The sequence below is a fragment of the Centropristis striata genome, chromosome 6 (genome assembly GCF_030273125.1).
Source record: "Centropristis striata isolate RG_2023a ecotype Rhode Island chromosome 6, C.striata_1.0, whole genome shotgun sequence".
Lineage (NCBI taxonomy): Eukaryota > Metazoa > Chordata > Actinopteri > Perciformes > Serranidae > Centropristis > Centropristis striata.
The window spans coordinates 12,285,755-12,301,990 of record NC_081522.1 but is presented as its reverse complement, the minus strand read 5'-3'; the positions used below and the strand labels follow the sequence as shown (position 1 = coordinate 12,301,990).

General features: G+C 41.0%; 1 protein-coding gene across 2 annotated transcripts in view; it reads left to right on the top strand.

The window, feature by feature from the left end:
* roraa (RAR-related orphan receptor A, paralog a) overlaps positions 1 to 16,236 on the top strand; it is a 191,432-nt gene that overhangs the window by 130,408 nt on the left and 44,788 nt on the right. The window contains exon 1 of one of the 2 annotated variants that reach the window (XM_059334305.1): positions 11,954 to 12,102. The exons of the other annotated variant lie outside the window; for it this stretch is intronic. Within the exon in view, the coding sequence (XP_059190288.1) occupies positions 12,072 to 12,102 (31 nt within the window). The 5' untranslated portion in view covers positions 11,954 to 12,071. Of the gene's footprint in view, positions 1 to 11,953; positions 12,103 to 16,236 lie in introns of those variants that run through there. 2 annotated transcript variants of the gene reach the window in all.

Genomic DNA, 16,236 nt, shown 5'->3' with positions numbered 1-16,236 from the left:
TTGATGCCGGACACCAGATACACGCCGTCACCTCCTCCTACCTCAGCGAGGCTGCGTTGCCGTGAGATGAGTTTCTGTTTGGACCTGTTGAGAGAGATGGTGTGGAGCGGAGGATCAGATGCAGCAGCTGATTACACTGAGATTAGACGTCTCACCTCTAATCTACCATCAGCAGTCTGGGGCTCTGTCTCACAGCTCGAATAGCAGAGAGCTATAGCTAACGTTCACACACATACAGGTCGTGTAGCCAGGATGCTCTTCCTCGAACAGAGAAGATCTCCTGATAACCTAGAGCTAATCCTCTCACTCTCTCTCTCTTGCAGCTGTAGATGTACAATATACTGATTGTCTGACTGAATGTTCAGACTATGATACGCAATGAGACAAAGGCTTGTGTATCTACATTAAGTTGCTTTTTTTAAATGGTTAGCTTAGTAAAAGATTAGACAAAACATACAAGATAAATTAACAAATGGTCCAAATAAAAGAATAAAAAACTTACATTATTATAATAAAGTAAAAACGCCTCAAAATCACCATAGAGCTGAATTTAATTTGCAGTCAAAACTTGAAAATTGTAAGTGTCACAAAGCAACTTTTAACTAAAAGCATTGTTAATTTATTCGATTTTTTATATTTTGCAGGTGTTATTGTTCCCTCTATAAATGTGTTCCACAGTATATGAAGTCTGTGTCTGAATTTAGATTGGGTATAAAGTGGCCAGAGGGAGGCAGTAGTACAAATGTAACTCCGGGAAAAGGAGACAGAAGAGGCTTCCTCTCTTCAGCTTCACAGATACGTTGTAGAGAGTCCCAGTTTTTTCACACTATATTTATCTCCATTGCGGTGACAGACTCCTTACACTGATGGAGAAACATGGCCTTGCTCCTGCATCTTCATTTATTTGCTAGCAGCTTGTATTGAGTTTCCCTCGTCAGAGATCTGCACTCACATAGTAATAGCACCGCCAATCTGTTTTAAGGGAACCAGATGATTTAGATTCTTCTGCACTGCTTTAAAAAAAACGGAGAGCAGAGCTACAGTGAAATTATATCAGACTCAACTCAAGCCAGAGTTTGTAGTTTTCATGCCTTTGTGCATTTCATATTTCTCTCATAAAAAGTAGTCTGGTGTATGTTTGGAACAATATGCTAACAGCATTATTAATCCTAATAATGCTCTCTGTGTTCACATTGCAAGATGACAGCTTTTACCCCCGTGAAGCAGCTGCTTTACCTCTAAATGACATCAGATCCCGCTTGGATTTCAGATTGGTAGAATGCTAATGCATTGGCTCTGTGAGTCGAGATATTTTCAGTTAATCAAACATGAGATTTATGGTCCTTAATAGTGCTGTACATTGCCAATTTAGGAGAATAATATGTCCCAGTTGCTGTCTAATTTTGCTTGGCAACAGGCGCACTCCTGTGGAATCGCCCGGGGCAGTGTGAGTTGTCTCTGCATAGCTCAGTGTTCCATGCTCAGTGGCTGTTTGAAGGTATTTCATCACATTGTTGCCTTGATTCAGCTCTGTGGGGATTTGTTAGTTGCACTCATGTGGGAAGTGCATCCAGTACATTGTTAAGCTAGGGCTGATAATGAAGATCAGCCAGCCAGAGTCCCCTGAGCTACGCGGAGAGAGATAGTCTAGTGAGACGCACAGCACAGACATAGTGGAGCAGGACGAGCACACACAGCAATACACACAGACGCAGAGGAATCATCAGCACAAAGCATACAACACTGAACTGTGCTGTAGTGTATTAGAGTAAAAAAACACAATACAGTAACATGCAGTACATTAGATTATTATCAAATATGTTATACTCTGTTGTTCTTACTAAACATTATTCCTAGTTTGTAAAATTGCCATTATTATGTTTAAACGTGGGTTTAGCAATATTGCAATCATTTCATGTTGTCGCCTTTTTGTCAGGATTGAAATTGACAATGCAGGGCCCCACTAAGCACAGCCGCTCTTTCTGTTGAAAGTTATTTGATTCTCAGCATGGTACTAGAACTCGTTGTTTCCTCTTCTCCCAGAGCAACATTGAACGCTTAAATTGACACAATCTTTTTCTCCCTCTGTACTGTAGGTTATGTTTCATCTTACTCTATTTGTTTGTTCCACAAAAAGAGTATTCTTTTCGGACATTTTGGTATAATCTATAATAGACGGCTATTTTTTTTCTGAAATAGGTCAGTGTAATCACAACAGTGAGGGATGGACAGTCACTGTAAAAGGGAAATCAATAGAGCTATCTATTTGTCGTAAACCAGGCCAGCATGATTTTTCTCCATTTTTCCTCTGCTGCCATACTTTTTCCTCTCCAACACAATATGGCAGGTCCTCATTTTTCAGTAAAAGCATTGTGTCTGCCATTTTGTAAAATTGCAAATGGCCTTTGTACATGCACTTTCTTTGCATATGTTTCTGTGGCTATGGACGCTTCCTTTTTATCACCTCCTGGGGGCCCAGGGTGTTTTATAAGGAGGAGAATGCTAAGGGGAACTGTAGGGGTGCACGACGGCTTTTTGTGGGGGAGCTCTGCTTTTGTTGGCTCTTAATCTGGTTCTTCTCTTGGTGCCGGCTCTTTCACAGAATTTGAGCCGGAGCGAAGAGAGGCCTCGTCAGCTTTTCCTCACCCTTTCCCTTTTGTGTCTTGCTGAAAACTGAAAGGCCCTGTCTTGAAGTGTTGTCAGACCAGAAAACAAGAGTAAGTGACATGTGACAAGGACACAATGCTTGGCTGGGCCAGCCAAAGTAAGTGGCCCCCATCTGCTGCGGGCGATTTCTCTTCTGCCGGCTGTCTGCCACCTCAGGTGAGAGGGGCCAGGGACCGAGGGCTGTGCTGAGATGGTGGTGTCTGCCAGGCGGAGCAGTTGGCATGGCTGGGAGGGCACCGCCGGCCTCATGCTCGCTGCGGCGCACATTCGGCCAGTCTTTGCACAAGCGCAGGTTATCCGTCACTCATCAGGTTTCCAAAGCCTCATCACTTTCCTATGGTGTACACACATTCAGTGCAGGACAAGAGTGTCAGCATGTAATGAAAGGTTTGATTCATGGAGGGCGACAGAGGCGGAGGTCATGAAGCTCCTCCAGATATGATCCTGACTGATGCTGATGGGCGAGCTTTAAGATGGGCTCCATAATTAAATGTCCTTGTGCCATCATCAAGTTCCTCAGTCGTAGCCATACACATCTCATGCCCAGAGCTTATCACTCTGACCAGCATGTATCTGATATTGATGGTCTTCACTTTTCACTGAAGTGCACTTTGAGGAAAATTATACTGAACTGAAGTGGAGCAAAAAAAAAAAATCTATTGTCAGAAAAATCCTGTTGTGGATTTTTTAGGATATGAAAATTCTGATGCAATATCATGCATGAATAAAGGCGGGATAAAATTAACATATATAATTTAATTCCTGAATTATGCAGAATAATGTTGTTGAATAAACCATGCAATGGATAAGATGTCCCTTATAATAAAATAATTTTGAAATATCATGTAAGCACCAGTTCAAGATCAATAATCACCGTCACAGTGCATGAGAGATTTGGGGACAAAACACGACAAAATAGACTGTCTGCATTCAGAGCATCTAATGTTTATCGAAACTTAATTAGATACATTTGAAGCGAGGATCACATTTTTCTGACAAATAATGTCATTCTGCTCAGAAACTAAAGTAGAGGAAAAAAAGTTACATCGACAGAGAAGAAAGCAGAAGTGCTCACAAAAGCTTTCGGTGATATTATACATTGACATTTGTGCTGATCGCATTGTGCACATTTTGTTGAATCTGCTTTATTAGAGAAATGCTGTTTTTTCCCCGTTGCTATTAATTTGTGTTTCTGTGGGTGTGCAGTGCGAGAACAGAGAGATGTGGTTAACCCATTGTGAAGTTAGCCGTCATCATTAAGATTCTACAGATAACAGGCATGCGGATTTCTACTGCTCAGCATTATAGGATCCCAGACATCAAAGGCAGGTTTTCATTCTACTGTGTCTGCGGCAGAAGAAGAAGAAAAAAAAAACAGGAAAGGAGACATGGAGTCAGGAAAATAAGGCAGATTGGGAGAAGAGAAGAGAGCATGTATACGTACCTGCACGAGTCAGGTGACACAATGCTCTGTAATGTGTTTGCTGCCACAGAGGCTCCCTCCTGCATAGTTAGCTCCTTGCTAAATTGGCGTCCGCTCTGATTAAGTGGCACAGTCCTTAATAACGCAGTGCCTGACTGCAGGTTAGTTCACTTTAAAGATCAAGTTCATTTCTCAACATGGTCATTAAAGTGAAGGTCTCCGTAATTCAAATCAATTCATTTATGCTTTTTTTTCTCTTCTGCAGCAACATTGTCAGCTTTCATGTAGCCTCCTTTTATACCTTATCAATGTAAAGCTACTGTCAATAGTATTTTTCTTTGTACAAATCTTGTAATGCCATTTCCAGTTCTATTACACAGATATTACAATGAAGTTCCCCTTAATTCAGATTACTTTCTCTTTCAGCGTGGTGCCATTATGCTTTTGCCATTACATCAGCGTGAGCTGTTCTACAGTGAGAGTATTGAATGTACAAGAGAGAGAAATATGCTGTTCTCCAGTATTGTGCTGGATTACAGAATCAAGGTCGACTCACAAGACACAGAGCAGCATTATCCCTTAATCCTGTGTTTTGGTTTCAAATAGCCTTTTTACACCTAATCTTCACAAGTAAAATGACAAACATGAATACTGAGGTAGGTATTCAAATGTGCATTACCTGCTATGTTAAGGTCAAAGGCTTATGCTGACTTAAAGTGGCTCTATATTTTGTGAAAGAACAGACGATCATGTGTTTGCCACTTATTTTGTTGCGGCTGTATTACAGAAGACTAGGGAGTCTTGTGATGAAATTTCCCCAGGCGCTTTCAGATGGATAAGTCTGGGAACTTTTCATCCAAACTATGAGTCATTTGTTTGTTTTTCTTTTTTATTATTTTCTTACTTCTTTTTTTTGTTTTTACAATCTGTAATATATTGAATGAACATACTATTCCTGCTTTGCTTTAACCTCTCACCACTTCACTTGGCCTGCTGTACTCGGGCACAGGGAGGACAAGCTTCACTGAGTCAACAGATATAGCGAGGACACCAGTTACAGTACCGAGGCAGTGTCTCCCCTTGACCAGGCTGGTCTTAGTGTGTCCGTCAGGCTCAGCTGTGGCAGAGCTGGAGGAAACTTAAAGGTGCTGTGAAAGACTAAAAGTGGGCCAGCCGCTGCTGCCTCCTGTTGACCTACCTTGTTCAGAGGGTCCAGGTACAGACTGATGACAGGACTCCTCCTCAGCGGACCACATTACTAATGTGTGAGGGTGCAAGAGGAGCACACCCAGTGATGAATCACTCCCCTGCACCCATGGCATCCTCATAAGTCAAGAGTAAAAGTGTTGAGAGAGTAAAAGAGCTCCTTCGTCCCGTCCACCGTAGAGAAACTCCATCCAGGCCCGGTGGAAGGAGGGAAGGGGGAAGGCTAAGTGGTGCACGTCGCGCATAGCCTGAAGATCTCCCTCAATCTTGAGGAAAACATTAGTCCCTCCAGTGGGTCACTTGTTTTTATAAAGCTCATAGAACTTAGGAAAAGTTACATTCATGCTTGAACAGAGTTGCTTTTTAATAAATGAGAGTAATCTGCGTGGCGTTTATCTGGACTGCCTCACCGGACTAACTGCATTACCTGAAGTCAGAGAGAACATTAAATATGTGTTAGTTTAAGCTAAAACAGTTTTCTTCTGAGGGTTTCTGCGCTGAGCAGTCACAGGAAAAGGCTCTGCCTCATTACTCACTTTGGTGTTTCAATAGAGAGAATAATAATGAAATTGTTCAGCCTAAAAGCAAAGGAAATTTTGAGTAATTTAGAGGTTTTTAAATAGATTTTCTTATTTAAACAACTTTATTAATACAAACCTTGTGTATATATATAACTGATTTGTATTTGTGTATATATATATATATGTATATATATATATATATATATATATATATACAAATCAGTTTGTTTCTCTGTTTTCTTCCTTTCTTCTATAGCCTTAAGCCAGAAGGTTAACTATTTTAGTTTACACGCCCACCTCCCCCCAGAGCTGATGTCGGGCTATATTGGTGATGTTGGGGGAGTGTGTAAGTTTGACGCTAGGTAATACATCACACACTCCGGGGGGTCTCCCTGGTATGCTCCTCAATAATGAAGTTCATTCGTTAACTTCTCCCTCAAAGGCCAAGTTCCCCTGCTGCCCTTTTCAACAGCTATCGCAACTCTTACTAGAGTCACCCGACCAATGGAAGAAAAAAAACACATCATCATGCTTTTCCCCTTGACAGGCTCAGTGGTTGCCTTTGCAGGGCATGAAGAATAAGCAGGTCCATTACCAATCCCTCATGCCTGGTTATAGCCATAATTATCACAGGGAAAATGACCTGCTCTGTTTGGTTTGCCGTGGAGGGGCTGCGCCTTCCTAATCACCTCCTCCTTCCCTCCTGTCGTCCTCATGCCATGGAGATGGAGCTGGTTTTGGGGGAGTCTTGCCAGTTCATTAGAATTCACAGGGTTCCACCTCCCTGCCTAGCCAGGCTAAGCCTCTCACACAGGCTGCCATGCCTGCGATAATCTCCCCTCCTCGTTCCCTTTCGCTCCTTCTCTCTCTATCCTCCTATCCTTTTCCTTTCGGTCCCCAAGGGCAGCTTCGCACAAAGGAGATGCACTGCATTTCATTGTTAAATCTGATTTCTATTGATCTATTGAAAAATTGCTCGGTGAGATATATGATAGCACTCCAGCAGCGCTGATGATCCCTCCTTACCACTGCCTTTTCATCTGATAAACCACATAAATAAACTGATTTATTCCAGCCACTTAAATGAAAAACCTTTGTTGAATGTACGCAGCAGATATTTTTCCAAGGCTGTATCAATCAAATGAACATCCAGTTCCAGTGGGCAGATTGTAAACACTTTTGTTGCAATGAAGTGTCCAAAGACGGACGGAAACGGCCTGGCATTTCTCTTAGTTTAAATGTAGCAGAGAAATAACAGTGACAACTAAACTGCCACTGAACAAAACGATGAATAAAAAGTAGCTGAGGGCGTTTGATGTTTTTCATTGAAGTGTGGTGCTTATTATATTGTTCACATCCTCTTGTCACCACCTCACTCATACCTGAACGGGGTCATTTAGTGTAGAGCAGGCATGCAAGTCCGCCTCAAATGACGTGAAGCATGGTCAGTCCATGCAGGACAAATTGCCTTCGCTACCATTGTGACATAGCACTTGTATTTCTTTTTTTTCTATAACAAAAAAATATGATTGAATTGATTTGGAAATACCAGAGGCTCTTATTTTTGTGTTTGTTCAGGATTTAAATGTAGCTCTATAAATAACCGTGGCAGTAAAACAAAAGGCTATAGCCTTGTCAACCATTCACTATAAGTACTGTGTTGTTGATTCGGATTACATGACAGTTGACGGGTGTACACTTCACCTATGTAGGAATGATATGCTTTCATATTTCTTCCTTTTGACCCTGCTGTTCTATAAATATTGTGCTTGTGTGTATGGTTATTGAGTGACAGATAGAAAGAGAGAGAATAGTGCTGAGCTGGTCCTGGGGTTGCTGTGTATATAAAGGATGAAGGGCAGTATATACAGTTGCTAATATAAAGTCACGTCATTAGAGTGTTAAGATTGTAAATATCACAAGAATTACCTACAGCTGCTACCTTGCTAGTCTAGACAAACTCCTGCTCCATGGAAAATCCATTAGCCATAACGAGTTAACCGCATTTCCTGTAGCCAGGCAAGGCAGCAATGTAGCATGTTTTTAAACTCTCGCTTCTCTTATTTAAACTTGTCTTTAAATGCAACCCTCCACAGTCCTCTGGACATAACCCAATAGTGTCCTCTATTTTCACTGAAATAGATATTCCCTTTGTTGTCTGTGTGATTTATTGAAGTCTTCCCACAAGTGGAAGCCCCCAGGAAATTGCCTGGAATGGCCCTAAATTGGTTTATGATTGTGTGGTGTGGGTCGGTGCTGTTATGGTTCTAATATTATGCCCTCCTCTCCTTGGCATCTATATTAAATTGATCTGTATTGTTTTCATGGAGTGCCTGTTGAAGCTTGTTAATTCTACCACTGCTTCAGGCTGGTGTAGTTGTTCCAAACACCCAGGTGGCTCTCGGGGTGGAATATAAGCCACAACTCTCTAAAATACCTCAAAACGAGATCGAGACACAAAATTAGGAAGGCCATAGCTGTTTACTTTGTGGGGTCAAAGTGCAACAGCAGGCAGTCTAGAGGTTTCAGGCCGGTCCAGAGCTGTAAGAGTTAACATGGATCAGCTGCATGGTGTGTCTGTGCGTGGAATGGCTACTGACAGACTGCTAATGAGGCCATTATCAGCTCTGGTCCTCTCCTCTCCTCCAGGGGCACCAGTGGATGCTCCGCACCTCATCTCAATTGAATTCCATTCCACGGGGCTTGTTTACAGTAAATACATTTGCTTGAATTAGTCCAAGAGGAGTGTGAGACACATGATGGGACTGGTTCAGAAAACTCTCCTGGCGTCATCACAATTTCACTATCACAATATGTTTTTTTTTATTCTTAGGTTTAAAAAAAATGGTCGATTAAAATTATTCTATTGATGGCTACACATCAGTAATCACCACATTAATACTCACAGACCTTTGACCATCAGTGTCTTTTGTGGCTTAATCAATGCCTTAATGAACAAGTATCAGCAGGGTATTGGCATCCTGTCACTGGTAATGTGGCGCAGTCAAGGGAGAGGGTGATCAAGAGCAAATGAAGAGGCTTTGCTGCTAACATGTCTCTTTAGGGAGGCCCAGGCTTTTAAGCACAATTATATACTGATGGATGCACTATATTTGTTGCAGAGCTGAAAGTGGAAAACAACATTCAGATTGTTTTTTTAGTTTTAAGTTTTTTTCTTACATGCTTTGTTTACAAACATTATATGAAAAAATATCTGTAGATAGTTGTAAAACCGTGGAAATAAATGGAATGTTGTTTTGGTGCTCACAGCATGAGAAAAAAAGAATTGGGGGGCATCTTTTTCTTTTAATAAATATTAATACTAGAGACAACATCTCTTCTCATACAACAGTTTGTATTTTTGAACTACCTTGAACTAGTAAACCTAGTAGGTTCAGGCACCAAAACTACTTGGTTAAAATTAGATAAAAGATCATGTTTTGGTTAAGTACTTCTGTGCTACATGACAGTTACATATGTGAAGTAGTTACATAGACGTGACATACATATGTTTGTACAAATAACAATGTTGACATTGGTCTGCTGGCTGAAAATTTGCTGTTTTTTGACGCGTAAATCCATCCAAACTTCTTTTCTATGCGGACTTTATCAATCTTTATACCACATCACCTAACTTTTTCCTTTGCCCCCATTATAATTTCTAGGGTCACTAGAGGTCACCGACTAACATTAAACATCCTGCATTTCAATAACGTGTGTTGTATACAAATTAGACTGCTTTGCTTTTTATAGGTATAACTACGGACAGTGAATAATAACCGGCTGAAAGAGAAGACAGAAAATGAGGGGGATGGAGAGATGGGGAATGACATGCAACAAAGATCTCCTTCCAGGGAGTCTTAACACCTAAGACACAGGACTGCCCTAAAATAATACATTCAAAAAAATTCTCAATCCCAAGAAACTGTCCAAGTTACACACAAATAATCTACACAACTTTCAACAGTTTTCACAGGAACTGTTTCTTTGGTAAAAGTAGTGCACTTGGAATGTGGAAGTGAATGGATCGAGAAGTTAAATTAGGGGGCAAAGGGGATCTTGTCAGACCTCTAGTTTAGCAGTTTGTACTTTTTCTATACTTGAAGTAGCCAGTAGTGTTCAGTGCTTGAAAATTCTCTAAACCTGTAGGGATTTCTCTAAGATCTTCACAAATTCACCACATAGATTGTAAGCAGACAAAACATGCGCTCCTTCCCACTCTCTCCTGATGCTCAGACGGTTATATGGATGTTATCCTCCTCTCAGATGTTCTTGGATAACCAACCGACAGACTCAACCCCTCCTACAGTATCATGTTTTGTTTTTTTTCTCTTAACCATAGCTCACTGTTAAGCCACAGTGTTGTGGAGCCACGGTTGGTTCTAGAAAGAAGTGATAGAGCAGCCAGTTTCTGTGAGACAACCACAGATAGTGGCAGTTAAACATGTTCCTGCGTGGGCCTTGGCCCTGACTCATCTGGTGAACTCTGAAGATCTTGTGGGGAGACGCCAGCATCGAAACGAGACAACGGCTCTGTCTCTTACATCACATTGTTTGGAATAGTTTGCCAGGGCCTGTATATGTGTAGTTTATATCCCAGGCACGCTCCATTTGATGCTATCAGCCTCTGAATGATATTTTGTTCATTAGACAGTGTGCAATAAGAGACCAGTGTTGACACAACGTGAGTTAATGTGTTTAGTGTCTCTAATGGATCATAGAGGTCCTAATGAAACATTGTCATGGGAAGATTTATGTTGCAAGCTGCTGAGTGCTCATTTCCATTTTATATGTGGTTAGAAGTACCTTTATTCAATCAACAGAACACAATAGAAGGCATCGAATGAATATAGATATTTAGTGTATAAAACAGGAATAAATAATCTAAATGTCTGTTAGAATTGCAGTCTTGATGGGAAATTCTTGCCCTGTGCAAGGATCATCATTCTGTTGTAAAAACGCAGTGCTGCCGTAGTGTTATTAATATCAAACCACTGTTGAGAATGTGAGATGAGCCTCTAAAATATCTAAATTTGAAATATTGCTAGTGCAAAAAAAAAAAAACTTTTCCTGTGTTTTTTAGATTCCAAATATTGTAGCGCCTGAAAGCGAAGCCGCATGATGTTTGTCTTGAGACGAGATGATATGAGCGCCAGCTTATTCATGGAAATGCCAAATGCAACGTGGTTATTGGCCAAGGCTGGATTGCACTAAAACCAGAATATTGTATCAGAGAGAGGCAGCTGGTTAGGAGTCAGAACAGATTATCATATGAGAGAGGATGAGCGAGGAGAGGGGGAGGAGAGAGAGGCAGAGAGAGACGGAGAGGTAGGGACTGGAATGGGAAGCAGGGGGCGAGAGCGAGGGGGCACGGGAGGGAGAGAAGGAGAAATGATAGCAAGAAACTCATCGCCCGGTCGCTGTGGGGTGGAAGGGATCATCCAAACCCTTCCGTCACTATCTCCCCTTCTTCACCTGTCAGAAAGAGTGTGTGAGAGCCGTCGGAATGTGTGTGAGAGAGAGGGGAGTGTGGGTCCTCTGAGAGGTCAGGGGAAGCAGCTGAGGCTCCACTCATCTTCTCTCTGTGTAGGGCCCACCGCTGCTCGCAGACATCTGGCCTCACACTGATCACTCATATCTACAGACAGGGAGGAGGAGAAGAGCGGAGCGCTTCGATCTTTGAGCCACAGAAAAATTACAGATCCCCCTCTTATCCATCCTCTCCACTCACACTTTTTTTCACTTCCTCTCTCTGTTGTTTCCTCAACTATTTTTCTCCTTCACATTTAGCCATGTACCCCCTCCTTTGACTTTTTTCTTATCCTTGACATTGCACCATTTTTTTTAAAGCAGAAAACCAAGAAAGGAAAAGGGACAGAAAAAAGAGTGTGAAAAACTGATGTCTGCTAGAACTGGTTCTGACTTTATCCTTGCACTAAAAGATAAGCCAGAGAAGATAGCGTGAGTGTGCTGTGTCTAGCAAGCCGGTATACAAGGCTCTGACTGCAATCAGTGGGAAGAGGGCCAGCTTCCCTGCCTGAGCTCTCAGCGCCCCTACTGGCTGCATGCTGTGCCAATCAAAGGCTAGTGGGTGGGGAGCAGTCAGACATGAACACTGATGTCACAGTCACATGGATTCTGGTGTGGTCATGCTCGGAGGCTGAGAGACAGAGCTGTGCTGGCCAGCTGCTGCTGAGACAGCAGTGGAGGGCTTTGCGCTGGTGATAGTTGTTCTCTTATGGACTCGAAGCTTAATGATGTATTTTGTGATTTCAGCTATGAAAGGTAAGAGCAAAATGCATGCTGATCCTGCACCCTGAGTAACAAGTAGGGAAGTACGGGCTCCGCTATTCATAGCCTGCCAACTCTTTGCATTTCATTTGCAAGGCATGAGTGTGACAGAGAGAGAGAGAGGGAGAGAGGGAGGGAGGAATACAGTAATATAGTGCTTCTGCTTCTGTGTCCAAGTGAATTAAGCTTTTCTAATATTTATTTTAATGCATGAGCAGATTTTTTTATTCAAGAAGCAAGAAGCGCAAGAATTATTTAACTTAAAAAATCTGTAAAGGTATTTCTCTTTGATTTTTTAAAATTCTTTGTGTGTGTTTTCTCGCTGCTACTGTGCTGTGAAAACCACAGCCGGTGTAATCTTTGCACGTCTCTGACAAGAGCAGCTCCTGAGCTTCAGAGCAGAAGTTTTTTTGGCGTAGATGTGAGGTAGCATGCAGAGAGACGGGGGCAAAGGGTCGGGAAAGGGAGGGAGGGGGGTACTTGTCGCTATTCCTTTCTGCCCCCTTCTTAATCCTGTTGTTCCAGTCCAGAGGATGTGTCTGTTCCGCGGGAAGATGTGCGTGGCAGTGTTGAACGTGGGTCGCAGACGGGCGACAAGGCACTGGCGCGACTGGCAGACTGTGATTCTTTGAGTTGATACTGGTGCATGTGCGTGTATATCTGTGTGTGAGAGTGTGTTGTGTTCCACTGACCTATTTTTTGGGTAGTCGGGGTTTACATGTGTGGCCATGAGAGCAGGACTGGGTCCTCCCAGTCGCTGTGATGTTGATCTACTATGCCTAATCCCAGCTCTTCCACCCCCTCCATCATACAGGCATACATGCGCACACACACATCCGCGCAGACAGATACTAAAGTGCAGTCAGACATACAGTATAGCACACTTCTCTTATGCATGCTTGCACACAAGCACGTAATCATGCTTTTCACACTTATGAACACTCTCATTCTTCCAGAGAAATGGGAACAAGTAAAACATATGTGCTCACATGCAATCATATAGTCAAATATAATATAAGGCACATCAGCTGTTAAACTGTGTTGCATGGAAATGATCAGTAATTATAATTTAATTTGCTGTTTTTGTCTTTTCATCTGTCCAGAAATTAATTTAAATTCCTGCATTTTTTAAACCATATTTACTATCAAGACAATAAAAGCTTCTTATATCTATCATTAATAAAATCTACAAATATAATGAAAGTGTGAAAATAATGCTAATATACAGTCATATTGTAACTCTACATCTTCATGATTAGTTTGCCATGCAGTTAAGTGTCGTGCTCTTTGTGTGAGACTGGCAACTCTGACCACAGCGTTACTTTCAGTTTTTTTGTTGTTTTTTTTTCTATCGATCACAGTGCGTGAGAATACATTTATGATAAGGTTCACAGTCATTTGTGAATTGTGTTTGAAATTGAGAGGCAGAGCAACCCTATATCTTATTTTCAATGAGACGCATATGAAAAAATGGCTTTAGACCTTATGTCCTTTATATGCAATTTATAGTGAAGGCCTTTATGAAATCATATACTTTTTGAAAGAATCAAGTGCTGTTTAGCATTTCTATTACTTTCTATAAGTGTGGCATTTAAATTACATTTTAACGTGTATATTTCCTCTTGTCCTGACTTTTTTAACATTGGCGTTTTTTCTTTATTTTTCATACATTAATTTAATTTAGACATATTAATAGCGAGAGCTAAACTGCGTTTTCTGTATTTGTCATCAGCAGTAAAAGTTACCCTGTTTAGCAGCCAGTTCCTGCCTGTCTTTATGTCCTTTTAGCTCTGTCTTCCCCCTTACTTGGTACTTTCAGCTGATAGGAGCTGCTGGTGTCATGATAGGACACTGTGACAATGTCAGAAATTAAATTAAAATGTGAACAAGCTGTATAATTGGAAACTAATTTAAACGGCAGAAGTAATTTCTTCCTGAAAATGGTCAGTGAAATGGATGAACAGAACAATGACTTGCTGCCTTGCCATGCACTCCTTTATTGTTATGTTAATATTGTTCATACTGCACGTGTCTTTATTGGGTGATTTAAAAAAAAATGTTTTTCATACTGTGCGCCACAAAATAATGCAAATTTATTATACCAAACATCTCTATGTGTCTCTGTGGCTTTGTCTCTACCCTGCACACACCCCCCCTCTACCCACCTCTCCCTCTCTATTCAGCCTCTCTACCACACCACTGCCTCTCAAGTACCTAATTACCTGTAATGGAAACATCCCTCTCATTACCCCATGCAAATTAGCCAGCCTACTCAGCACAATTAGGATGAAAATTCCAATTACATAATTAAAGAAAGTTGTTTGATGTGTAGATTGACAGAAAAGGTAAAACGTGCATCTCATCCACAGGACATATAATTAACCCTCCTTAAAGGGCAGCATGGTGGCGAGGTATAGGTAGCAGCAGTCGTGGAATGTAATGAGGTACTCAAGTATTTATACTTCACTGAAGTATTTTAATTTCATGGCTTTTATACTTCTTCATATTGTACTTTTTACTGCACTACATTTATCTCACAGCTTACCAGCAAACATTTAAAATGCAAAACATATAAAGAACTTCGAGAATATTATTGTAAATTCACAAGTATAATTGTAAAAAACAATGTTGCAAACGTATGTAAAATTTGATCTCAAATAAGTTGATTAACACGTTTCAAAAAAGATTCAACTGAGCAATTTTTAATTTGCTATGGAAAGAAACAAGACATTTGAATGTGTAACTGTGAGATCGGTAATTGTCAAATTTCTCACTTTTTTATTTTTCCCTTTGCTCACATATTACAAAACTAACATTAAATGGATTTGTTTAATTTAATTAATTTATTGTAAAATTGTTAGTTGCAGCCCTGTATAAAATAATAATAAGAAGCAATTACTGTACAATAATTACTGTATTGAGCACTTTCACTTTTGATTCTGTCTAGCCATATAACAAAGTATTTTTACAGTTTCATATTAGTAATTTTACTTAAGTAAAGGATATTTTTTAACTGCATAGCAGTAATGTTTTACAGTTGTCAAAAGCAAAGCCCAGTAAGCCACTACAGTGCATGCAGACTGCACATAAATATGTGATTTAGCACGAGTGTGTACTAGACTGTAAAAAATGTTCTGGGGCCGTAGAGAAGCTAAAGCCAAATATCTTGTGATAGGCGCTTTAAGGCTATGTTAACAAGGCTGTAAATATTTGCTGTAGATTTGGTACTCTTTGTCTCTTTCTATCAGTGGCCGATTGAGGTGCTCACTACCCAGTGCTGCAGGCTCTCACACATTAAAGCAGAGGTTAACAAGATTGGCTATTATCCAGTTAGGGACTGAGGACATGAAGAGCTGAAGGAAAAATCGCCACAGATTAAGGTGAAGGCAAATATAGCACAAGTCACCTGCAAAGATTTAAAATAAAAGACCCCATTACAAAGAGAGAATATTTTAAGAAGTGTTTGTGTTTATGTAAGTCTGTGATTAAAATGATTTAGGTTTGAATGTGAACATAATTCCAATACCAATATTAAAAATAAAAGATTTAATTTTGTAGGACCCTTAAATCTCAGAAAATTTGCATTTGTGAAATATGTTTGATTTAATTTGCCTTCTTCAAGGGATCATTTACATGTTACAGTCAAATTGAAAAGATGATATCTGAGCAGCGCAAAGACAAACAAGAGTTCCTCAGACAGACGGAGGGTATGTGCTTTAGCCCCTCTCTTTTGCCTCTTAGCTGGCTGAGGAAGTGGAATGGCGTCCCCACAGGTTATTAAAGTGTGTGAGGTGTGCCAGTCTGTGTTGTGCACACTGAGACGAACATCCTGGCTGCCTGACTGTGTGTGGAGGGACTGGTTAATGAGATATTGACTGCCCATTGAGAGCATGGATTTTTGATTTGGCTCCATAGAAGTTGGGAGGATGGGGAGGTGCACTCTGGTGAGGAGAGGAGAGGAGAGGAGAGGAGAGGAGAGGAGAGGAGAGGAGAGGAGAGGAGAGGAGAGGAGAGGAGAGGAGAGGAGAGGAGACGAGAGGAGAGGAGAGGAGAGGAGAGGAGAGGAGACTCATTTCATATTTTTATATTGTATTTTGTTATGAGTGACCCATAGTTATTATTGTTTAT